Source organism: Vidua chalybeata, chromosome 12, assembly GCF_026979565.1.
Source record: "Vidua chalybeata isolate OUT-0048 chromosome 12, bVidCha1 merged haplotype, whole genome shotgun sequence".
Lineage (NCBI taxonomy): Eukaryota > Metazoa > Chordata > Aves > Passeriformes > Viduidae > Vidua > Vidua chalybeata.
The window spans coordinates 9,221,581-9,247,876 of NC_071541.1; the positions used below are offsets into that span (position 1 = coordinate 9,221,581).

Consider the following 26,296-nt stretch of genomic DNA (forward strand, 5'->3'; position numbering starts at 1 on the left):
CAGCAGCACTCAGTCCAGCAAAAGGATGAGCAACTACAGTACCAGCAATCCTCCACCCCCTGTACACTCAGGGGGCTCTTTTCTACCATTTCTGGATCTGCTCTTATCACAGCATAGGAGTGTTCGAGGCCTCATCCCTTCTACGTATGCCAAGGCAGACAGTAGCCCTGATGCAGCTGAGAACAAGACTGTCTTAATTTCTGCCCTAGCAGCAACAGTGCAGTAGAGGATTTTATTTAGAAATCAGATTGTGTCTTTTTGTATTGTCCAAGGCAGAACAGTTTAGGAACTACTTCAGATCTTGTGACCCCTCTGAAGTCCAGACCTCTAGGGGAGAGGCAGCCAACAGGTGAGAGCCCTATGAAGTTCTTAGACCATTCCCTTTATAAACTGCTTTAGACAGGAGTGAAGAACCACTCTCTAGTCTGCTCTCCGCTGCTTCAGCCATTACCACTTAAAAAGGAAATGCTTGACCTCTTGAAAGCAAATGAAAATCTAATGGTGCTGTGGACACTTGTAAGAGGCTACAAGTTTCCTAAAGAAAGCAACACTGTTAAATGTCAAGAGCTTGGACAATACATGAGTCTCATGTCAGAATGTGAGGTGCTTTACAACAGTCAGTCAAGTCTCTGCTTTCTATGGTTCCTTTCATACCACAGTGACAAGATGGGCACAGTTCAAAATCAACAACACACTGTCTCTAGCTTGTCTTCTCAGGTCTACTTATTTAGAGATCGCTGCATTTTGAGCCTGTCTCATACAAGGCATAGGGCACGGAGAGTTCCTGTCAATATATACACGCATACAAGAGCAGTACAAGCAGTTTGGCACTCTCAGAGCCAAGGGGGAATGCCCTTTAAGCAGCAGTCAAGCTGGTTACAGGAAAGTGTTTAAAAGCTATTTTACATGTTTGATTGGGAAAATTTCCCAGAATGTGGATAGCAACCCTAAGCTACAGCACTTTTCTGTGCTACTCTGTGCATGTCTTCCTACGAGCCCCTACAAGGGAGCAGATCATGTTCTTCATTATCAAAGAACATAGTATTTATATTCTAGAAATACTGTACCTTTTAAACTAGCTCCAGAGAGACAGACTAGAAGCCAGATCCAAGAAAATAATCCTTAAGTCACAGTATATCGATTGTCTCTAAAAATAGGGAATGAAGTGAACACAGTGGACATTCTGATGAGACAGTACAGAACAGTGCAGCAGTCCACTTCTGCATCAGCAGATCCTCTCCTATGTACATGCGGACAATGAGAAAGAAATGGAAACACTCCAGTCCATCAGGACAAAACCAATCATCAGGAGGTCTCCACAGCTCACCATGTGCCTAGTTTCCCTGTTCTTAACCAGTGTTCTCCAAAGAGGACTCTTCCCCGTACAAAGACTTGAGATCATCTTGCAGTTAAGAGTAGTAAGGAAAGTGCACAATCTAGAATTTTAAGGTAACATGGAATTTTGTTTCCCCAGAAAGCTCAGCTGAAGTTCCTGTCAATGTGTAGTGTTAAGAGGTGACTCTCAAGGCTGCCCAGTAAAGCAACTGGTAGAGTATTTGGCAGATTGTTCAATATCTGCTGTATTTCTGATGGAGACAGCCAAGGCAGCAGGCTTTCCAACTCTGCTCTGATGATAGGACAAACTGCCCAAAAGAAAGGGAAAGCCACTCTGTGCATACCTGTTGGGCACAATCTGTGCAGCAGGCACATGCAACTGCTTGGAATAGTGGAGCCTGCCCCAACCATGTCCTTAAAGACTTAAAATAGGAACAAGGACGGACATGCCAGTCACTACGATATGGTGAAAGGATTAGAGGTTTCTGACAGCTGAAGCAGAACTGGTGATCCCCAGAGCCACCCTACAATGGGGCAACTGCTGGCTCCCAGCAGACAAACTGAGGTCACAGTACTTGCTGCCAGCACTACACCCATCCTAGGCACTATCTTCCCAGCTTACCCTGGATGTGGGCAGTGATCCCAGGCTGTTTTCCTCTGGCCTAGTTCTGAGGGCAGACATTGAGCTAAGAGTCTAAACCAAAACAAAACAAAAGTGCATTGCTACTTCACCTCTCTGCACACACCTACTTGAGCACAGAGTCCTGTAGAGGGAACAAACTGCTTATACTGACACTAACTCAAGCACACCTGCTTCCTCAGGAACACCAACATCAATATGAAGCATCAGGGGCTTGGGAAGTCTCTCTAAGCTGCACACCTCAACACTGCTCACAAGCACAAAGACTGGGAACATTGGCTACTCTCATCAATTTACACTCTTGCACACCCAACAGAGAGGGCAGACCTTCCTTCTCAATACAGATAGGTGCTGGACAACAGAGCTTCAGGAAAGCTGCTTGCCTGTACATGAGTTTAAGTTCTTTTACTGTAATATATATCTAAATATTTATCTGTGTATTTTGGAACAGGGAAGGAACATGAGGCGAAGAAGCAGGGAAGACAAATTCAAGAAGCAGAGTAATTTCTCTGCATCCAAGAAGCTGGCGGCACAAGTAACAAGCCTGGCAAGTGATCTCCCATTTCAAGCACAGTTGGCTACCTGCTGGCTTCAAAAGAGCAGACTATTTGTTAATGATATAAAATACAGCAACCATTTAAGATGCAGCAAGGCAAAGCTACAGGGCTGGGGATTATGATCATGAACGATGCCAAAAGCTACGCAGCTGTGTTAAAAACTGTGAAAAGGCTGTTAAACAGCAGGAGTAAGCCATATGCTGCTCCTGGAAGGCCTTTTCCCTCCACTACCTCTCCATCACGCCGTTGTTGTGATGCATTTGAAAAGGTGGAAAGAGAGGGATTTGCCTAGGGGTAAAGCTACAGAACATTAGGACAGTCTGATCTGGTCTCACAGATCGCATGTTCCTAGCCTGGCACTGAGCTTCCATCAGCAAGCAGACATTCAGGTCCTTCAACAGAAGTGTATGCCCTTCTACCGTCACAAGTTGTAGGGGTGAAAGAAATCCAGCAGAGTTGAGCTGGAAAGCATGAACAGGGATGAAAACAACCAGTTTGCATACTGATCTTTGTATAATGACCCCCCCACCCTCACAGCTCACTCTTCCCCAAATAAAGACACATTGTTCAATGGCATGTTGAAAAGACGTGCTCGTCATTCTTAATAAACAACTAGAGTAAGAATACATAAGAGAAACAGGGTGGTATCTTTATATGATACACAAGTGTATGTTACAAGAATTCCATCAGGCACAGAAGCCTCAAGCTTTAAGGCCTCAATGTTAGGCCAAAAAAGAAGAGTGTGGTAAAGTTTGTACTTTTAACATCTAAAAATGTCACTTAAAGGTCTGAATAGAAATTGTTGGTTTGTTTTTTTGTATAAATCATAATTGCAGTTCACTCTCTCCTCTTTCTTCCAAGATAACAGCAAATTAACGTCCAAGCACAAGAAAAGAAGATGCCTGCCTCTCCTCCACTGGCTGAGCAGGTCCATCCATCATTCTGTGCCCTCTAGGCTGCACGTGCTCCAAGGAGACAGAGGCCCCAGCCAACCAGGCCAATCCTGTAGTTCATGTTTTCTACATCATAAAAAAAACCCAGAGTCAACCAGCAGCTTTCCACAGCTCCCAGCTCGCAGGGGATATGCAGCCTCCAATGGTTCCAACAGTTTGGTGTGTTGGGTAGGATACACAATGGGTAGGTTTTCCTTTAGATTCTTTTAAAGAGAAGAAGCCTAAAAGGGCTTCATAACTACACCAATAAAAAACCAAAAACTTAGGCATCTCCTTTAGTGTAAAAGTCTGTACAATTTCTCTTTGCTTGTCCCTCCCCCATCACCCTGCCCCACCCCATCTGAGCCACGAAGGATGCCTTAGTGCATGGTGCTGGCATTAGCCACGGCAAGAGCTTCCTGAATCTCTCGTATCACCAGGATCCGGGTGAGCATCTGCTCCATCTGCTCTCTGCTGATCGGCTGGATGGAATACCAGATAGGGCTGTTGGGGGCCACCACTGGTTCCGGTGTCAAGTAAAACGTGTCATTCCGGCCTTTCACACTCTGGGGGCTGTGTGAGGAAGATCAGAAATAACCAGACTAACAAAATGTCCTGGAAGAGCGACACCACCACTGTCCTCACCCCAGGCTTCACAAATCCTGACAGTGAACATCTGGCTGATGACAAATGAAGGTACAGAGATATATCTAGCGGCAAGATTCATTCCAAGGTTTTAGGACATGCCAAGGTTAAAAAGCCATGGTGAGGACTATAACAAAGTAGTTTTTATTTCACACTGGTAAGCATAACACACACATGGCTTTAGGGGTCCTTCAGAGTGAAAAAAGGATGGGGTATTTTCACATTCAGGCTACTGCAGATCCATCTGTGCAGATGAACCATTATATTAAATTACAGAATCATCATAATTTAGAGATGAGTCCTTTGAGGCATCCTCCAATCTCCATAGCAAGTCCTCATTTTTGTTCAGAAGCTGGTCTGAAGAGGACCCTAATCCTATCTTCAGTAGTGCATGCTTCCAGATGACTTGCAACTCATAAGCAGAAGAACAAGTTCATGTCAACACAGCAAACATCCAAGATTAAGAGCAGCCAGTTCACAAATCAGGATTTGTCTCTTAAATACCCCAAAAATTAAATTTATATGCCATCAAAGTTAATCCCACTCTCTCACATCAACACCCCTCTCCATTTAAGTAAATTTATGGAAATACAGAAATTGTGCCAGTGCTATCACACAGCGTTGAAAACTAGGCCAGGCACAGGGTGCAGCTCCCCACTCACAGAAGACAAGCACCATACACACAGACAAGAGCTCTCACCATTTGAAGAGGTAGAAGTCATACAGCTTTATCGGACACCTCAGGGGGTTCTCTGGATTCTCAGTCTGCTCTGCATACATGTCATCTGTAACTACAAACCAGCCCCCCAGAAGTCTGTCAGACACTCTGTGTAAGCACAGCACACTGAGCAGTACCACAGAGCCTCAACACTGCAGCACTGTGTCACCGTACAAGAGGTGGCAAGAGACATATGGCTGTTCCAGGGCAGAGGCACCTGGCCATAAATGCTTAAAAGCATTATGCAGAGCTTACTTTATCCCAAGGCTATTGAAGATCACAACCCATCCATATCCTTCTTTCCATTTCTCCTCTACCAGTGCACAAAATGAGGGAAATATCACTAGTGAGACTGCAAAGCCTCAGTTACATCCTTTGCTTTTAAGAGGACAGATTGTACTTACAGAGGAATTCTTATGAGTTCACATGAATCAAGGTAAGAGAAGCCCTCCCAAAGAATTTTCTCCATCTCTTCATAAGCACTTACACCCAATAGTCTCTTTGCCCATTAAAAAAAAAGAAAAAAAAAGTAACAAAAAATTATCCTTAGTTCTTGATGAGTCCCACATGCCTCAGGTAAGGTATGTCCCCAGGGCTATGATTAGAAGGTACTGCCCTCTCTTGGATAGAGTGCATGGAAAACACAAACTGCCAGGCTACAGGTAACTGGCAGAGCCTTGGATTCCCTACCTGCAAACATCTCCAGGTTCATCCACTTCTTCAAGCCCAAGTAAGTAAAATACTACCAAAGAAACCTCCTAGACACTACCTTTCTGTCCTGTCTGGTGCATGCCTGGAGCCTTCATATAGCGGATACTCGTGCTTTTATCCTTGGGATTAGAAGGGTTCTTCTTGGTCTGTCTCAGCACCTTGGAGAAGGCCAGCTTCATGTGCTGGTCTACTGTTTTCAACAGGAAGTATCTGAGCAGCAAGAACAGAACACAGGACATTCAGAGGCAGGCAAGGGACACAGTCACAACAGCAAGGTAGTCATCTTTAGCCATCATGAGCAGGCTGAAGCTCAAACCAATCACTGGGCTAAGGACTCTTCCAGCAGCAAAGCATACAAAAGCCACAGGTTCAGTCTGCCCTCTGCTAGCTCACTTCCTTGTTATACTGCATCTTCTTTGTCTGATGAAGCTACAAGTGGACTCTGTGTGCAACCATTTGAAACTTGTGATTTTGCCCTATGCAGTGCAGTAGTTTCACACCAATCCTGTTAAGGTCTCTGAAGTTCTTTTATTCCCCAAGATTCCCTAAGACCTGAGTACTTACTTCGTATTAAAAAACATCAGTGTAGTGAGCAAGGTGGAAGGGGAGTGAGCTCCAAGCTGCTTACACTCCCACAGCATCTCTTCTGTTACATGACTGGAGAGGATGTAACCTGCAATAATCAGAAGTCAGCATCATGCCAGGGGACAGACACAACATGAGCACAGGCAGCATTTTACAGTCTGTAAGTACTGGAGAGCATATAAATCTTAACAGAAGGAAAAAGAGGAGATTCTCACTAATGTCAAGATTCAGTGCTCTGCAAATAACTTTTTAAATAGCAGGTACAGTTAGGAAACACTTGTACATATCCATCAACCTCTAATTGTGGAGAGTATGCTTGTGCAACATGCCTATACATCCCAGCCCATAGAGAAAAGAATATGTACTTAAACAGCTTTTAATTATTGGCTTGACTCCAATGCAGATGCTCTTAATCCAATAATATGTGAGAGCAGGCAGGCCAGTGTAACAAATCAGTTCTTGGCCCTGTGCACAGCTTCAGTGAGCACACAGTGCCAAGTGATGTATTTGGACACATGAGTAATCCTTTGATTCTCAGTTTTTTTTCCCCCTTTGTGTAGAAGAAAAATACTACACTCCAAATACACAGATAAACAGAAAAACAGACAGCAGTATGAACTCTGGGGCTTGTGGAATGTCAAAGCACTGATCAAACAGCCAGACTGAAAACAAAAGGATTCCAAAACTCATGGTGCCACTTAACCATCTAGCCTGTAACATCAGCTACTTTACTGAACATAAGAATTAATTTTTTCACTCATGTCCAAACATATCAAAGGGAAAGAAGCAATGATAAACCAGGTTTCCATGCTCTGAAAATGCAATTTTTATCTAGTTCTCATACAGTTCTCTGTCAAAATTTGTCTCTTCTGGAACTTACTCCCCCATCCCTGTTGCCATGATTTCCTAAACATAAGGTTGAACTGCAACTGACTGCAGCACTGGAGGCTTTATTCACTCATTGTTTTTTCCTTTGACACTCAGTTGGTTCTGCAGACAGTATCCATCTGGCTACATGGCACTATGACAGTGCTGTATTATCTCCCAAAGAAACAATACATATTAGAAGCAGGATGTATTACCATTTCAGATGAGGAAACCTGATTCAAACCAAGGATCAGCTGGCTGCCAAGTAAGCCAATCTAATGACACTACGAAGTCCCCACAATGCACCTTCTGATTGGTGACAAGTGACAGACAAATAACGCTCAATGACAGTCAGGGTTAGAGCCTGACAACTGCAGTAACCCCAGCATTCACTGCAAACATAACATTTTTCTCCCTGACCAGCATTAGCTAGCCTATGGATGTTACATACTTCAAAAGGGTTTCTATTCAGACTACACTCATGCTATAGGTTCAGTTTAAACATTCCAAGCTCTGGAAAGTTTTAAAGTTCTTGTACAATAGCCCTTACCAAGAGGTGAAACACGAGGCTGTATGTCCTTAAGAACTTCATGCAGCCATTCAGTGAACCGAATATAGTAGAGATCTGAGAAGATGTCATCGACTCGGCCATTTTCAAAGAGATACTGTAAGAGATCGACAACACAGGCCAGTACAGTGGGAGCAAGTGTGTTCCTCAGACCGGACCTCATCCTAAGAGCCCACATTCTCAGCTGAGCATTTTACAGCACAGCACTGAAGACGAATACAGTTTACTTAAAGAGTGAGTACTCTTGCGACAAAGCAAATACAGGGTAGGTAATCTCCATTACTATCATGGGAATGCCAAGACATAAAAAGGAAAAACTATCTTACAAAGTAAAGCTGATTGGATTTCACCTTTTATTTCAGGTGTGTTCACTTCTAGTTATTTCACATGAGTAGTGGACATTACTTTTTCAGGTTAACAACAAGGATGCTCAATTTCCCTGTCCAAGTATAGCTCTGTTCCTGCAGCTCTTCCAGAAAGCTCATACTTCCCATAGCACATAAAGCTAAGTTCTTGCCTGTTAAAGCTTCAATTAAATTTAAGTCTTGACACTGACAACTTCTTCAAACATCATCCAACCCTTCTCTCCCCCATCAAAAAAAAGCTGAATGGATTTATTATTTTCACTATGATACTGAACCCAGTTACTCACAAACTTAACTCACAGACTAAAGCATTGCTTGCACTAAGGACAGACAAGTCATTTGATGTTTTCAAGGTTTTTTAAGCAAAGAGAGTTTTTCCTTATAAAATTGTTAGGAAGCTTAATAGAGGCTACAGTCTCTATTTTTATAACCAACAGTCCCCCTACACATGCTGACAACATGGACAGTTCTGCAGCACATAGAGCTGTCCCATCCTACCTTCTGAATACACAGGAAGATATAGTAGAGCACATCAGGATCATAGGGTTCACCATCACCATTCCGAGCTTCTCGTGTCATTAAGCACAGACCATAATTCAGCTCAGCCACAGCTGAAGAGATGAGATCTTCCTGGAACCTCAGCAGCTGACGCCCTGGAAAAACAAAACAAAGCTATATTATTTAAGTGATAAAGCCATATTATTTCCTAACATTTCAGGAAAGATTTTCCACATCTTCATTCTATCTGGCAGGTCCAGTACTACCTCATTCTCCCAGTACAGTAAAGCAAGTTGAAATAAATCCGTATCTTAGGCTGTCAGAAATACTAAAAGATAAAACAGGCAAGAGTTTGATAGGAAGATCCTCTGCCCTACCAAATGCATGACTATTGCCTTCTTTCACCATGTCCCCAGTGAAATGCTGCCCTGCAGCAAGAGGAAAACAGCAATGACTGTTCTACCAGCTTGGGCGGACAGTTTGTCCATGCACCACAGCCATGCAGAGCCCTTTTCTATTGCTATCAGCCCAGGTGCTCAAGGGGGCTCAGCACAGAGCTAACACATGTCCTGTGGCAGTGGGAATACACAATAATTAGTACTGCAGAGTAGATTAAAATTTAAATTTAGGAACAATCACTGATTAAGCGAAAGAGTCTTCCAGAGCAGTAAACATGTAACATTTTAGTCATCCCTAATCCTACTTGAAAGGAAACAAAGGCCATATTGCCAATGACACTTACTTCCAATAGGTGCTAGCCTATTTTGGGCTTCTTTTTCCAGCTCTGCATTCTTGGTCTGTGCCCAGCTTTTCCACACTTCAAGACCTTCTTCTGGCTTCAGAGAGTTTGGAAGTAGAAGTTCAGGAGAAGTCTGCGGCTGTGGCTGTGGTTCAACTTCAGCAACCTGAACAGTTTGAGCCTATGAAAGAAAACTCTTCAGTTTATATACACACTTCAACATGCAACAGCTGGACAAAAAGCAAGAATCCCACATTACCTGTAGCCCCAGGATACCAACCTTCCGCAACACTCCCAACAAGAAATTAATCCAAGGAATGCATCTTTTGCTGTCCAGCCTGAATTGCTGCTCACAAAAGAATATTCTACACTCCAAAAACTCTTTCAGTTTGAATGGACAGATCTATCTTCAGCTCACTTGTCACTCTGAATCATCACTGAAGTCCATCTCACTATAAGAGCAGCCCACAGAGACCCTGAAAGGTGCCACCAGCTTTACTCACCACTGCTACTCCACACCTAGACTGCCCTAAGGAAGGTCCTGGGTACAATCACATGCCATACACCACTGGCATCCCTCCCTATCCAGACTCTCTTCTTTAAGCAGTACATAACAGGCACACAGAATAAATACATTCCGTTCTTATCATAAATGATAAATAAGATTAATTCACTTATAAAAGGTATAAAGCAATAAGACTAGAACACAGCATCAAAACATCAATTCAATTCCAATGCAATGTTCTCGAAATACCAAATATTATTAATGGGGACTAGCTACTATTGTGTGACGACTGCATGACTTTTTACAGACCTAAGGCATCTCCGGACCCTTTGGAAATTTACTTTGCAGTGGGACCTTAGGTCACCAAGAATTTCGATCTCAAACTAAAACTTATTTGTCAGGCAACCAACAGCACCAATCTAAAACCTGCAGCAAGTACTCCAGCTACACCCACTCTGCATTCTTTGCTACAGGTTTTCAATTCTATGCTACAGAGTCTCATAGCTATCTCAATTAATTGCTTTGCAGACCATAGTCAAACTCTCACTGGTACCCTGAATGTTACAGAAATAGCAATTCTTGTATCAAAACAGTTTTGCCTTTTCCTTCCTAAGAGCTACTCCAAAAAGCTTTTCCTTTGTTACTGCTAAGTGTCAATATTAGTGGAAGTTGCTCTGACAGTACTAGAGACCATGGCATACGAAACCAGCATAGACTTTAAATACCTGTACCTTACCTAGTATAAAAAAACAACAGCTTAAGAGGCAAAGTCTGCAAGAGCCTCAGACTGGAGCCTTCCAACTCCCTCTGGCTGTTTTTTTATTCTCTGCATCAGCTCTTATTAGCTCTTATTGCTTATCAGCCCCTGCAGCTTGTAGCACAGCTGCAGAGAGACTGACTGAAAAAGCCCAGCTTTAATCAAGGCAGATGGCAACTAAGTTGTGAAGCAAAGCCTCTCTCTGCTTTAAAGAGTCCAAGGGTGAACTGACACCTTGTCTTTGTAGGAGCCAGGATTGAGCCTCTGCTCTCCTCCAGAGAGCTGTCACATTACTTTCCAGAGAGCTGAAAGCTTTCCAGAGACAACTCCCTCCATCAGCCCAATCCAGGGGACAGTCTTCTGCCCTAACCTCATAGACACCTTTATCCAGTCTGAAGGTTGGATACAGGCTGATGTAAATCTGCTGAACTGGCAGATGCTTCTTAACAAACTTGTATTTTTCATAAATAAAGCAAAACTGCTGCAACTTGCCCAGATCCCCTAGATGCAAAATGCCAGAGGACAGCACAGGGCAGGCTGGCAAATTCCTTCTCAGTTTCACAGTTTGGAGAGGGTCAACTCCCAAAAGCGTGATGTTCACTTCTAGTAGCTTTGTTGCCCCCCTTACAGAGAGAGTACATTCCTCCTGGAATTGCCTATGTATTTAAGATATTTTAATTTAAATACCTTATGTACCCTAAAGTACACTTGATCCAGGAAGTTTGCTCACAACTAGTCAGATTTCAATACTTTACTGGGGCACTGGATCTGTTGTGGACTCCATGTGCAACATAACACAAAGTAACTGATAATGACCAGTACATATTAGCACACCTTATTTGGCTGCAATTATCCCTGCCTGGACACTGCAACCGCTCAGGAAAACACTGCAGATCTCGGAATACCTGCTACGTAGAGTCTGGCAATCAATATGTATCTATTAATTTTTAACACTAAGATCAAGACTGTACTTTCTTTTGGAAAGTTTTGAATCCTATAACTAAGTACCAACATTATCACATGAAAGTCTTATACCCATTAGTAGCCAAGTGCCCTATGTCACATTCAGGCTTCTGGGACAGATGCATCTCTGCTTCGCAGACACCAGCTGTCTGTTGGCATGCTCCCTCTCCAAAACATTTGTAAGTTGTTAATCACCAGCTGAGACTAATAGGCAGTTTAACTTACTGAACAAGTGACTTGTAGTTGCTGCTGCTGCCCCTGCTCTTGGGGTGTGGGCTGCTGCTGTTGCTGCTGTGGGTCCCATATGTGCACTGTCTGTGCTGTATTCTGGTATGTCCCTGCCACAGCCTGCACTGCCACTGGAATGTGGATGTTGCCATTCATAAACTGTGCTGGAAAGATCGAATTAGCAAGAGTCTGCACCACTTCCTCGTGAGAGTTCTTCACTACTGAAGTACTTCCCACCATCTTATCCTTGTCTTCTTCCAGCTTCACTGTAGCCAGTGTTGTGGGTGAGCCACTGACGTGGACGGCATTGTAGGCCTCCTGAGGGATAGCAATGTGGGTTATGTTCTGCTGCTGAAGGTCACCACGTGGCTGAGCGGAGTAAACAGGGATGGTCCATGTCTCTCCAGTGGGGCTAGTAATGGTCCCAGTGGCACTGTACAGGTGGGCACTGTCCACTGTTAACAAGTCTGGCCTTAAAGAGACATAACTTTGCTGCTGGCCCTGAGGAATGGCCAGCACTGTGGCAACTGGCTGCCCTGAAATAGCATACGATACAGTAATAGGCATATCCACTTTACGTTTCTTCACTGGCTGAAGGACACTCGCAGAGCTAATCCGCCTCTCTCCCTCTCGTGGGGAGCCTTGTTGAGAAGGTGGGGGTGACAGTGCCCCGACTGTCTGGATCTGGATCTGCTGGCCACCAGTAATGGCCTGTCCTGCCACAAGCTGGGCCTGGATCTGCTGGTGTTGTATGTGTTCCTCCTGTAGCTCTGCAGCCTGGATCTGTTGGGCAGTCTGCACGTGCTGCACTTGGATCTGAGCTGCCTGCAGCTGCGATGGGCTGGGGCTCTGAAGAGACTGACTCTGTATTGTCTGGGATGCCTGCTGCTGAGCCTGGCCTTGGATCTGCACTTGGACCTGTATTGGCTGCTCTGAAGCCTGATGGACAGAGAGCTGTGGAGAGAGCTGCTGGGCGGAGACCTGCTGCGGTGACTGCTGGACCTGGACCTGAACCTGCAATGACACCAAGCCACCAGTTAGAGATCAGCAAACACCAGCAATTCAGCAGAGATGGTCTGTTACTCATAGTGACAGAGTGGTCTGTCACTATGTTTCAGGTCTTTTATGCTTACTTTTGATTCCATGTATTAATTCATTAGTAAAGATTTCAGGAAAATGAAACCAAGTTATTCTAGAAGTGCCTGGTTGATAACAGTGATACAGTAGATGTGTTTGCTCAGCATTGCACATGACTCTCAGCACAGAGAGAACAGCATGTGAGCTACATCTCCACCCTCAAAGCTCGATGGGCTCAAGCCAACAGATTCCATCCTTGGAATCCAAGAATCTTCAAAGCTATTTGCATTGCTAAAATGTTACTTCAGCACAGGTCTTGCAATACCAAAACTTAAAGGTCATTCACATTACAATCACAGGAGCTTGCCTCATTCTTATCATGCTCTAAAGATTGTTCCACTGCTGCCCACCCCAGTCCCAAGATGGCCACAGGATCACTTGCTGGTGACAGGCAATAAGAAATATGGGTAAGTCAAAACCAGCACTTGTCTCTTTCCTCATGAAGAACAGGAATATTACTTTGAAACCTATCATTAATAGTAATGCTACTCAAGTGGGTGTCAACACAGAATGTGGCAAGTTCAACTTCAATCTTTGTCGTGCATTAATGGCCTATGCTGCAGCATGTTTTGTAAACTCTAGAAGAATTTCTTTGGCAATGATAATTAAAACCAACCTTTTTTTCATTATTTACTTATTCCATTTAATACCAGTTATTGTCCAAACTACTCAGTTGTATTTTCTAGCTCATGCACTTAGACAATGCTGAGTAACACAGACAAATCTGTTGACTTGATTCCCAAGCAGTTCCTTTTATTTTAGAGAAAAAAAAAAAAAAAATCACACCCTCTCACATTAATTTGTCCCAGGTCTGCCACAATACCTAGCAGCAGTCCAGCAGCACACTGAAAGCCAGCAGTCAAAGGTAGCCCCCTGCACAAATTTCAGGTCTCAATAGCTTCACATCCCTTGTCCAGACACTTCTCCACTTTTCCTCACATTTACACAGACAACTTGTTACATTTGCCTTGTCCTACCAGCGATATCCCAGGTACACATGACCATCTGTTTCTCCAGGCTTCATTAACACTTTATCTTAAGGGAGTGAATTAATTACTCAACACCTCTTTCTGGAGCCAACACAGACTTATTTAGTTGCAAGACTAAATGTCTTCCTATTCACAGTTCTCTCACCTTTTTCTACCTCACTTCCTGGATCCAGGCAGACTAATGCACCATTTGCACAGAGACAGCACACAAGTCAGCCTGACAATACCAAAAAGAACTACAATGCAGGCCTGCTGTGCACAAAATCTCACTTCCCAGCATCACTGCTAAGAAGTCTTGAAAAATGTTAAGGACCCATTTACAGCCAATTAAGAGTTGCTAAGGAAAAAAATGGGGTAGCAAAATGCCCCACTGGCAGGCCAGATTTATAAGTCACCTCCTGTTAAGAATTAATTTATTTCCAGGAAGAATAGGGTATAGTTCCTTCTGGGAACTCTGTGCAGTGTACTGTAATCCAGATGATGTGGTGACTCTGTAATAATTTCCTGCAAGGTAACAAGAAGCATGTGACCTTATGTCAGCACGACAGTTTAAAAAGCTGCATCAATGAGTGATTTGATCAGGCATTCAATTGAAAAAGATGAGTTCACCTATGGGATGTTTCCTCAGTTCTATTTGATATTGTTCTGCCCTGGAGCATGAGTACTGCCTTGGGCAAACAGGCCCAAACATGGATCCCAGGTAAGGGCTCAGTTTAAGAAAGCCAGTTGTAAACACACCCCTAAGGCAAGAATTCTCCAAAATATTTCACTTTAAAAATCACTAATATGGTCCTTACTATTAATTTAAATCCTTGTTCAGAAGATTACCTGCAAGGCAAAGGCCAAAGATTGAACAAATTACATGTTTTATTGCACTGGTATTTTCAGTCTCACACAAGAAACATTTACTTTATCTGCTATGATTCAAAATTATGTTAAGAGGTAAATGCGTCATTTGTCCTGTACCTCTGTAGTGTTTTCACAATTTGCACAGGTTGACTTAGAACACCTTAAAAGCACCCCCACCTTCTATCCCTACAAAATTTCACATTACAGTTCCTGTGAGTGCGATAACATATATAAAGGAAAGACTTTATTTTTGCTAGCAGTAAGAATTCAAAGTCTCCTCCTGCGCTGAAACAATTTTATCACATAAGCACAATTAGAAAGGTAATGGAACTGGTTTAAGAAAGAGGCATTGTCAGCAAGAGGCATGACCTAAGAACAAATGGAACAAGACAGCATTTGCTCCCTTCTGCTCTTGTAAACAGACTGTTTTAGTTTGAGAGGACCTCCACTGAGCATCTAGTCCAACCACCTGACCACTTCAGGGCTGACCATAAGCTACAGCATGTCATTCACAGCACTGCCTAAATGCCTCTTCACCAACCACCTCTCAGAAAGAAGCCTGTTCCAGTGTTTGACCACTCTCTTGGTAAAGAAATGCTTCCTAATGTCCACTTTAAACCTCCCCCGGCACAGCTCTGAGCCATTAACCATTTCAGAGCCTGAGCCTACAGTGTTTGAAAGTCAGTGGCAACTTCACCGCTTTCAACAGATGAGAAGGGCCCTGAGGCCCTTCGAAACTCCCCCAGGACTAAATCCTAACTCCTACAACAGGGATGTCTTGCTACTGCTTTAGAGTCCACCCTGCTATTGTTAACACCCAAAGAATGAGTCCAGACCCAAACAATATCAAGTCAAACACCAGAATCACTTGAAGCTCTCCATGTTCCAAACTGGAGACATCATGCTTCTGACTAGAGAGTGGTCCTATTTAAAAAGATATTGGAGCTCTACCTACCACGCATTATGCATCCCCTGTGAATTACATACCTATTTTTAACAACTGTATCTTGAAGTAGATCCCTCCCTATTTTCAAGTAGGTTGTATCCAGGAGTGCTACAAGCATCCATTTCAGATTTACAGGCTTTAACCTGATCTAAGACCAAAGGCTTCGTATACCGACCTCACTGTCCTTTTTTTACTCAGATAGCAAGTTAGACAAAGAATTACACTCAGCAGCAGACTTTTTATAAAAGACTCCGTACCAAAGGGGAATGTTTTACATTTACAGGCCAAGACCAACAGGAGACTTTCAATCTTCATTTTATGCTGAAGATCAAAGCAAAAACATGTTATGCTGACAATTCCTGGGTTACTGGTGCAAGAAAGGAACATGCCAAGTTACCAGTACTGAAATATTATTTATTGCCAAAAGTCTGGATCCAACAGCATGAAAGAATCACCTCCCAGCAGGGTACCATGACACAGAGAAACGCCTTTTCACTATAAAGTAGCTGGAAGCTGGATCAAGTACTAGCTGCTTAGAAAACCAAAAGTGTTAGAAATCAACCCTGTATCATAACAAGAGAGCAGAACTAAATTCCCTTAAAGGAAATCTTCTGTCCTGAACTGAGCAAATGCAAAGAGTAAATAAGTAACCCCAGGACCATGAGAACATCTGAAACCTGGTTGCCAAAACTTTTTTTCCTAATGGTTGATAGACAAACTTTCAAGTAGGAATCATAACATGTCTGCCCTGTGTGGATTCTCTGCCCAAAAAGGAATCAGACTCAGTTGTTTCAGAACTGCAGTTCTGAAACAACTGAGATTTTCTTTGCTTGTTAATTCTTTCATCTGCAGACTAACTGGATTATCTAATATTTCCTAAAACCTAACTCTAAACGAGCACACAGAGCAACTCTTTCCTGCATGGATTTTTTGATATGTAGCTTTTCCTAGAGCACCTGACAGGCTCTTAAATGCATCTTTTCACAAAGAGATCTTGGTTTCTGAAGCTGTATTTAAACCAGCAAGCAGTAGTACACACAAGAGCAGATCTCCAGAGCAAGACTGGAGATGTACTAACATGTCCACACTATACCTTCCAGAAGACTATTTCAAATTTAGTTCTAGTCTTGCCCACCAGTCAAGTTTGACATCACCAAAACACAACACAGCATCTTACAGCTTAGTTTCATCTGGAGGGAACCCCAAATGACAGGCTCCAAACCTACAAGAGGTAAGAAGGCTTCAGCAGGTGGCCAACTTGCTGCGGAAAGTATGCTCCAAATGCCCCCAGAAGTAATGTGGGTGCATCTCAAACTTCCCACATAAAGTCAAATACTTGGGAAAAAGTTAGTGAGAGCATGAGAAGAGTAATCTCAGGTTTTTTTAGGCCAATTTAAGGACAGAAAACTTAAAATACAGTTCCGTCAACAACACTCCTAAGCTAAAGCACTTCCAGCACTAAAAACTAACACTGTAACCAAGAGTTCCTTCTAAAGTTACACCAGAAAGTGTACAAGCAAGTACAAAACAGATATGAAAAGTGTAAGTGAAGAGTAAGTGAAAAGACTGATCAGTGAAGTAGCAGGAAATGTCAGAACTTGTTATTTAACTACTTTACAGGAAGTCCTTTGCTATCTAAGTAAACAAGGTCTATGGAAAGGGTGCGAGTCAGCTTTTCAGAACAACTGCCAGACTGACTCTCACTGCAGGCTTTTCCTCTGCTCATTCATCAACATCAGAGAGAGAATTCCATCAGCTAAATTAGGCCCTGGGTGTGTTTAAACAGTTACAATATCAAGATTGTGCTGTCAAGCTGTACCCTGGGGAGGGGTTTAGGGTTTTAAGACAGTTAAAAGACATGAACCGAGGAAAAACAGCTTATCTCTCCAACAGAAGCGTACTTCCATGTACAAGTAGATGCTACCTTGAAAGCACCACTCTTGACTATAATCACTATTCCAATTGTCCCACTCAGCCCTAGCAAATGCTTATACCTGACACTACACTAAAATCATACTGGCATGTTTTTCAAACGTAAGCAAATAGGAACTCTACCTCCAAGCTAAATTTCAGACAGTACAGAGGCAAGAGGAAGGTACACGCATCAGAAGCAAAGGAAAGATGCATTCTGTGCAGAGCCAGAGATAAGACTTTTTTCTAAACTATTTAAGGATATCTTTCCCTGCCTTGTGTCATTAATAACATCCAGCCTCCTACAAAGGTCTGAAGTCACAGAATAGACTGAACAGTAAGCACATAAGGAATTGAGCAATTAGAAAGGCACAAGTATCAACTGAAAGATATTTTACACAGGCATTCAACCATTTCCCATACAGTTCTGTGATGTTGCTCACATGTAGCAACCTCCCCTCAAGCCCTGCCCAAGAAAATCTTGCCACCTAGACATCAGACTGTTTATAAAAAGCTGAAACTGAGGATTTTCTCCACACACACCATAAGCAAAGATACTTTCTGTCCTGTGATATTCTTTCAGTTAAAGCTTCCTGGGTAAGAGGCACAAGAGGTTTGCTGACCTCTGCAAAAGTACCATATTTGGGAAGCAAGCCAGCACTAAACACCTCACTGGCATCATCAATTCCATAGCTTCTAAGCACAGGACCAACAAGCAACAATCTCACCAAAAACAGAGCTGATAAAACTCTTACTTGACTGAAGCAAAACACGGACCTTCCCTGCCACTCCCTGATGCACAACAAGGTATGACAACTTGACATACTAAATTCCTTCTTAAGGTCACTTATGGCATCCCTGTGATACTGGCTGTGGAAGGAGCTCCAGGATACTTAACTGTAGTAATGACAGTGGACATAACCCAACAGTTGCATCCACTCATCCTGTAAAATAAACATTTGATAAGACTTTGTTGAACCTTTTAGGTAAGAAAACCTTAAGGCGACAACATCTTCAAAGAGAAAATTTATTTTTCTAGAATAAATAAAAGCAGCAAGCAGTCACACTCTGTCTTTAGTTGTTCACAGCAAGTAAAAGCCAGGATGAAACCTGAGCACTATCTCTATGATTGTAAGATCATCATCAGCACTTTCAACTGTGAGGTCCTCTGACTGGTCATACTGTTAGTCACCCCCAGCAGCACCGTCACACTGCCAGACATAAGCATAGTCCTTCAAAGGGTCTTCCATTGACTTGCCATTGTAATCTGTAAACAGATTACAAATTCAAGTACCAGGATGACAAGTTTAATCAAAAGCTAAGAGGCTACAGCAGATGACCAAAATTCATAATATAACATAAGCAGTATTTCAGCACAGGGAGCCAGCTGGACCAGGTGCATGGCTATGGTGGAACACTGTGACTCCCCAGCATCACAACAAAATCCAGCTTTATCCAGAAGATGAGCTCTGCCACTGTGACAGTGACAGTGCAGACATGAGTGAACACTAAATCATGAGTTTAACATAAATCATGTCTCAATAAGAAATCCTGAAAGACAGAAAAACACTCTTGCAAAGGGGATAACACATTCTTCTCCACACTATTCTTGCAGAAAAACTAAGATAATTCTGAGCTAGCTGCTCAAATACACCCGAGTTCAGCTGCACTGCTGATACACAAAAGCTGCAGCCACATCTAGTACCAAATGCGCCACCTAAAGTGAGCAGCACGGTAGGCAATACAAATAATAATGATGATATGTATAGATGGGAAAGCAGGTATGTAAAAGCAGAGGCACATTAAAAACAAGGAGAAGAGAGTAGACAGCATTCTTCAGGAAAGTTGCTGAAATCTTAATTTTCATGAGAAGCTTTTCATATTCAGGGTGCAGGTCATTCCGTTCCAAAATCAGGAACCAGTCTCTGGCAGCAATTCCGTGCTTATTTACAAGAAGGTCAGGTTATTTTTCTCTGGAGCATAAGATATATGAGCTCCCTCCCTATCTCTGTTACTAAAAGACTTGCAAGGGTCAAGCCTGAACATTGGGTAGTTCTGAAATGAGGCAGCAAGAGTGAGAGGGGGGAAAAAAAAAGATTCTTTTTGACTTTTACAATTGGTTTGGGGCTTTCCACATCTTCAAGGCTGAGGCACTCAAAAGCCAACCCTCCTAGCTCTTCTGCTGCAAAAAAAAAGGTCTTCCAGAAAACATACTAGCTGTCAAAACCAAACCCATTCTTGATCAGTTTTAACAGCCTCATGCAGAGATCCAAGTCATGCCTGAAAGACTTCAGGTTTTTGTTCTTCAAAAGCCTTTCAACACAAGTCACTGAAGGGCAACAGGTTACAGAAGTCCCAGTTAAGCATTCATTTACTCAATAGAGAGTAATTGGAGACGAGTTACCAGTGAAGGAGTTTTGTCTTTGCTGTAGGATAAAATCACACAAGTGAGCTGTTGACACAAGTCTACTGCACTGCACCAAGCACACACTACCTGATCTCCAGTCATTAGTGACTCCATACCCTCACTTATTGTAAAAAAAAAAAAAAAAAAAAAAAAAAAAAAAAAAATTGTAGCTTTACATTCTGCTAAAGAAACCGAAACCAGAAAGATTCATATCTCAAGTGTATCAGAATTACAGCTATAGCCAGAGTTCAGCTGTTTAGAGATATATCATAGAAAAACTTTAGTAAATGCCCTGCCACCTATGAACTCTTCAAATTACAAAATGTATCTGAAGATAAAAGCAGTTTCCTAAGTTATAAAATTGGGTTTTTTCCTCTGATAGTGGATTTTCTTAATTAATAAAATTCCTTATGTAATATCTACTTAACAAAAAAACAAAACAAAAAAGACAACTCCTTCTACTGTGCAAACATATACTCTACCTTGATGCATATGCATCCTTTAGAATTCCTTTCCAGAAATGTATCTTCCCCTGGTTCATATCCTAAAGTTGACTCTCTAGCATTTTCCCCTCACTTAAAAAACAGCTCAAGAACAACTTTTAGAATGTTCAAGCAAAACTATTTAAAGATTATTGATTTTATTAAGGAAAAAGAAAATCCTTAAGGCAATGTCCATCCCACAGCCACCCTGAACAATCAGACAGTCAGAGGGAGCTGGTATTTATAGCAGCTTCAGAGCACAAGGCTTCTGGAGTTGTGTACATGCCAGAACTGTGACCGTTTCTCCAATAGGTGACACCACTCCATTGCTATGTGTGCGGCTCCTCCTACAGCAGGGCTTGAGGGAGGCACAGTCAAGAGAGCAAATTTACTACCAAGTTCTTTAAATGAAAGGGAAATATTGCTGTTCTATATGAAGTTAATTGGCCGTGCCTCTGAAGTACTTGTCTGAGGCTTAAGGTTAGACAGCAGCTCTGAACACTACTCCATCAGTTACCAAGTCATATATGCAATAATTCAAAGATTATTTCAGATGCTTACCTGGACTTGCTGGGGTTGCTGAACCTGTATCTGCTGCTCTGGCTGAGTTTGTTGCTGGATACTGGTTGTCACAGGGCAAGCAAGTTCAAGCAAAGACCCAGCCACCTCTGTGCTGTCCGTGTAAATGCAGTTGCCACCCTGCTGATACACCATTGTGGTGGTGGCTGTCTGTTGAAACTCCTGGAGAGCTTCTGGCCCCTTGGAAGCAAGGGAGTCTAGAAACTCCTTCATCCTGTGCTGGGGGATCGTTCGTGCCTTCACACGGATGTATTCTTCAAAGGAAATGGTGTTCTCCAGAGAATTATTCATATTGCAAGGTCCTCAGGGTTCCTTAAGGAAAGAGAAAGTAAAAGTCTTAACTACAGCACTCCCTTGATGCAAAGATATTCTTAACTCCGGTAACTAATCTCTCATACCAAGTACTGTATGAAAACTGGCAAACATGCACAGCCCAAGACAGATGCTTTACTTTTATGAGGCATTTTGTGCTACTACACATTTCTCAGATTAACCCTTGGGAGCTCAGAGGAGTCTGAATGATACCCAGGTGTGACGATTCCTCCTCCCAGAGCTCACTGCCGTGTAAACTCTCCTAGCTCTGTACTTCACCCAGACCAGGCAAGTCCTGTACCAGACAAATCCAGTCATACATTCCATTTGTTTGCAGCATGCACTGTTAGCAAGAGAGGCTTAGAAATCAATATCTGCGGCCCTGCTTTGCAGCCGCAGAGGTGGGAAACTGAGCAGTGTGTTCTATCAGGCCGTGCAGTTCTATTCTAGGCAGCTAATGGGAAGCACAACAGAAGAGCAACAGATGTAGCACTCAGCTCATTGCAATTAGGACTAGGACAGCCTCATCGATTTGAACATAGCAAGCAAAAGGAGAGCGCTGGAATCGAGATATTTCGTCAAACTGGGAACTACACACATGGAGAAACAGAGCTCTGGAAATGACAAAGGCAACTGCAGCATCAGTTCTTGATGTCCTTTTAATATAGGAAGAGGTTAACATGAAACATGCCATGTGTGAAGACAACAGAAAGACAGAAAAAGAAGTTAAGATGATAGGGCAGAAGTGAAAGCAAAGAAAAAATCACCACCACCAAAGATAACTCCACCTGAGAACGTCAGACAGCTCTAGGGTATACTCTGACAGCATTCTTCTCTTATTGACTTATCTTGTTTAAACCCACCAATTGTTTTTGCAGTGAGTATACTGGTTGTTTCTAAGGCACTAATTAGCCTTGATAGAGCATAAATACATTTGAGCCATAACATCACCAGATACTGAGACAGTTGTGAAAAGATGTGAAACACCACAAGATCAGGACTAGAAGAGGTGATTCAGCACTACTAGATCAAGCTGCATAAAGGAGGAAAAACAGACAGACATCACTATGACTGTAGGTCTAAAGAGAACAGGTACAAAAACAGCGCTTTATGTATCCTTTCACCATGATTTAACAAAGTAGAACTGAGACAGGGCTACGATTGAACATAAGGCTTCAAAAGCCTGCCTGTGGGAAAATGGGAGTTAATCTAGGCTTTCACTGGCACTCAAAGCACACTGCACAAGTCCAGTGCCAGTTTATCACCAAAACCTGGGAGAGCTGAAGCAAATGCTAACCCCTCTTCACTGTTATGTGACAGCAGTCCAAACAGAGTTTTTGTTTACATGGAGGTTCATGGCTAGTGCACTGGAGCAGGCTCACAAGAGAAAAAAAAAAACTAATATCAAAGGTAACAGGAACACACATGAGGCAACTTGTGCTCTATCTATGGTTTTTGAAGCCTTTAAGACACATTTGTTGCTGTATGAGATTTCTATAAGAGATATTCTTAAAATATGCAGCAATGCAGCATGTTTAGTAAAAAACACCAGATAATGGTGTTCACATAGCCAATCCAACAGCTCTGCAAATATCAGCATACAGAAGCTCCTGTAGAGCCCACATCTGGACAGAAAAAACATTCTTTCAGAGACACCAAGCTGACATTTTCAAGCTAACTCTAGGTGATTGAGCCAGTAAGACTATTCACTTCTCCAGGAGCTACTCAAGAGTACTCTACACCTCTGCAGCACATATTACTAACCCCTTCCCAGGTGACCACATGCCCAGGGTGAAACCAAGGAAGAACAACAATATTAATGCATCCATAGGGACTCAGGACTCAGACAAGACCTACAGCAGGCACACTGAAATATGTTTTGCATTTAACTGCATGATGCTCCATTATATACTCTGAGGTTGGAAAATAGATTTTGAGCAACTAACTTCTCCCAGTTTTCTACTAGGAACTTTCAACTCCTTGACTACAGTGAGACTTTCAGAAGAGCATCATCATTCTCCAGGTCCACCCTGAGGTGCACTAGCAGATACAGCTTTGAGAGAGAAGACTCTTCTGAAGAATAAGCCTCAAGGATGCCATCCATGCTGGGATCCCAGACATGAATGCCACAGATGTTCTTTGACAGCAGGATCCCAGACATAAGTGCCACAGATGCTCTTTGACAGCCAGCTGCTGCTGAATTGGATGGGCTCACCTCTCCCAGGCGCTCCCTTCCCGCTCCTGCATTGGGTTTTTAGTATATTGTAACAACTCAGGAAACAGCTATCCACCTTCTGTTAATCTTGTCAAAAGAGAGAGTAAGGAGGTCAGCAGGGCCACTGTTTCCAATGGGAACTGTTAGCCCTCACTTCTACTTTTGAAACTCCAACCCTTCTTTCACAAGCTCCATCATTCTCCTGCGTAAGAGACCAGAAGCCACAAGACACCCACAAGCATAAGCAGCAGAGGTCCACCACCAAACCATCACCAACCTCTTCTGACCACCAAGCAAGCACTGATTTCTTAAATACAAATCCTTGACCCTGCTCAGCTGGTCCATTTCAATTAGTTCTTGTTAGCATCAAAATCAAGAGCCTACTAGGCCAGTCATCCTCTACTAGTAAATCTTCTTCTCTAACAAGCTGTCAGAAGAAATCTCTTTCCTTTCTTCTACCATGGAGAAAAAAAAAAATTCCTTTACATTTCTTGAAGTTACTATGCTAAGAGCCACTAAGCTGAGCCCCTGCAGTATTCCAAGTGCCAGGCATGGACCAGAGCCCTACCATACCACAAGGCATCTGTTCCTGCCCCAGAAGGGCAGCAAGATCTTCCCTGGGTTTTCTCGACAGCTGCCGTTACAGACCTTGTAGGAAACACTGTCTCCTGGAGTCGTTCATATCAGTTTTAAGGCTGCTTAAGATTATTTAACTAGAAATACTGAACCACTCAAAACTGCACTTCCCACTGAACTACCCATATGCTGCAGTGGAGGTACCAAGTCCAGAGAAAGATTCAGAAATGTAATGCTGCACCCCCAGAAATTTTACTTATTAAAATTAAACCAACCTGCATTTATGGCAGAAAACCTCTGTGAGGCTCTAGGGTACATTCAACAGGCTTTTGTAGGGCAACACATACAGCTTGCTGCTGCAGTCACTACTTTTAGCTATTAAAACACACTAATTTGTGCATTCCGTTTATCCCACAGACACACACTGGAAACTGCAAATGTCCACCCGCATTGGATCTCAGCAGCATGTTTTTAATATTGCATTTAAAAATTAAAAAAAGAGCATCCAGGCAATAAGTTTCTCCAGTAAAGGAAGGTAACTCCTCTCTGTGCAGCATAACTGCATTTTCTTCAAGAAGTAAGTTCAAGAAATTCTTTGAAGATTATGAGCACATACGGTTAGTTGATAAAACTTAGACTGAGGTTACTGAAAACACACACACAACTTGCAGCATGTGGACAATCTGGACTCACCAGTCACCATGTTGCATGTATTTCTGCTGCTCTTGTCCTGAGCTCTTAGACTTGTAACGTTCTGGAGAAGACAGAACAAAGAAGCCCTTTCCATCCCCAGTTCCTCTTTCTTTATTAAGTCATTTTATTTTTAATATGTATTCCATTAAGAAAAAAAAATCAGGAAACAAAGATATGATCATTCACGCAGCTGGCAGCTCCTACTGAGGAATTGCAAGATGCCCAATTTCTAACCATCGTATCCCTCAGCCTGGTGGTACTGAGAACGACTCTGTGAGCACATCTGTCACAGAGCGCCGTGCGGCGAACAGGCGCGGCACGGTGGGTAACACCGGAGTTACTGGCACACAGAACTTAGAACAAGGCAGCAGCAGCAGTGACCGCATCCAGAAGCAACCCCCCCCACCCCCTCCCCCCGCAGGTGCTCCCGGTGCTGCCCCGAGAGACAGCCGGGAACGCTACGGACCGCTCGGCCACCCAGCCAAGACGAGGCGAAGCTCCGTATTTAGGCCCTGAGACCGTCGGCTGCAGCTCAGCCTCAGTCCTGCCCGAGCGGGGACGCGGAGCTCGTGGGGTTTCCCCCGCCCGCGGGGACCCGGCACTGCCCCAGCCGCTCCTGCCGCCTTTGTCTGTCGGCGGGGCGGCCGGGCCGGGCCCGCAGGCGGCGCCGTGACACCGCCTCCCCCGCCCCCCCGGCAGGAGCCATGTCGGGGGCTCCGCGAGGACAGGGCCGCCGAGGGCCGCGCACAGGCCGCGCCTCCCGGTGCCTCCCTGCCCGGGCGGGGGGGGCGACGGGGACGCGCCCGGTGCATGGGGGGAAGAGCAGGGGGCGCGCCCGCGCGGGCCAGGAAAGCGCGCGCGCGCGCGCGGCAGGCGGGGCCGCCCCCTCCCCCTCCCCGCCGGGCCCGCGCCGCCCCCGGAACCGCCGCCTCCTCCTCCCGCGCCCGAAGGGGGGCCCCACCCAGCCCCACCGCCGCCGCGCACTACCCCGGCCCGCCGGCCCGGCTGCGCCGCGGTGTGACCCGGCCCCGCCTCACCCCGGCCCTGTCGCCGCCGCCGCCTCGGCCCCGAGTCTTTTCCCCTCACAGCTCCCTGGGCGCCATCTTACATTCAACCCCCTGCAGCCAATCACCGCGCTGCACCAGCCTCGCGAGAGCGCGGCTCCCAAGCCCCGCGAGAGCTCAGCTCCTAGGCCCGCCCCGCGCCTTAAAGGGGCCTGGCCACGGCGGGGCGCGGGGAGGGCGCGGCCGCTGGGGGGCGCCCTGCGTGGAGGGGCGTGCGGCTGCGGGGACACGCGGAACGCGGTGGGGACACGGAGGGACAGGGACGGACCCCGGGCAGTCCGTCCCGGGATACCCGGGACGCCACCAGCACCGGCCGTGGAGCGACGCCGGCTGAGAGGCCCCACGCAGCCGGCCCCGCTCCTTCGCGGCATGCGGGTGCAGCCCGGCCCCCATCCCCACGCAGCACCTGGGGCGAAGCTTCGAGTCGCGCCCGTGTGGGGCCAGACCCCGGTGCACGGGCTCCCCGGGAAGGGCGGTGAGGCCCGTGCGGCCTGTAGCGGAGGGGCTGCGCCCTGCCCCGGGC

General features: G+C 44.4%; 1 protein-coding gene across 5 annotated transcripts; it reads right to left on the bottom strand.

Annotated features, from left to right (window-relative positions):
- Window positions 1-3,108: 3,108 nt before the first annotated feature.
- Window positions 3,109-25,835, bottom strand: QRICH1 (glutamine rich 1). 5 transcript variants are annotated; one of them, XM_053954103.1, is made up of 11 exons: window positions 25,818-25,835; window positions 24,710-24,770; window positions 20,896-21,225; window positions 11,611-12,627; window positions 9,164-9,341; window positions 8,422-8,576; window positions 7,541-7,655; window positions 6,103-6,211; window positions 5,597-5,748; window positions 4,810-4,900; window positions 3,109-4,037 (listed from the first exon to the last, which is right to left on the bottom strand). In XM_053954103.1, exons 3-11 carry the CDS (start codon window positions 21,202-21,204, stop codon window positions 3,845-3,847), a joined length of 2,319 nt encoding a protein of 772 aa, XP_053810078.1. In that variant the 5' UTR covers window positions 21,205-21,225; window positions 24,710-24,770; window positions 25,818-25,835; the 3' UTR covers window positions 3,109-3,844. The 5 variants fall into 5 exon arrangements, with proteins under 5 accessions (XP_053810078.1, XP_053810074.1, XP_053810077.1 ...); XM_053954099.1 differs by having other exon boundaries at window positions 25,747-25,824; XM_053954102.1 differs by lacking the exon at window positions 25,818-25,835 and adding an exon at window positions 25,176-25,374.
- Window positions 25,836-26,296: the final 461 nt, after the last annotated feature.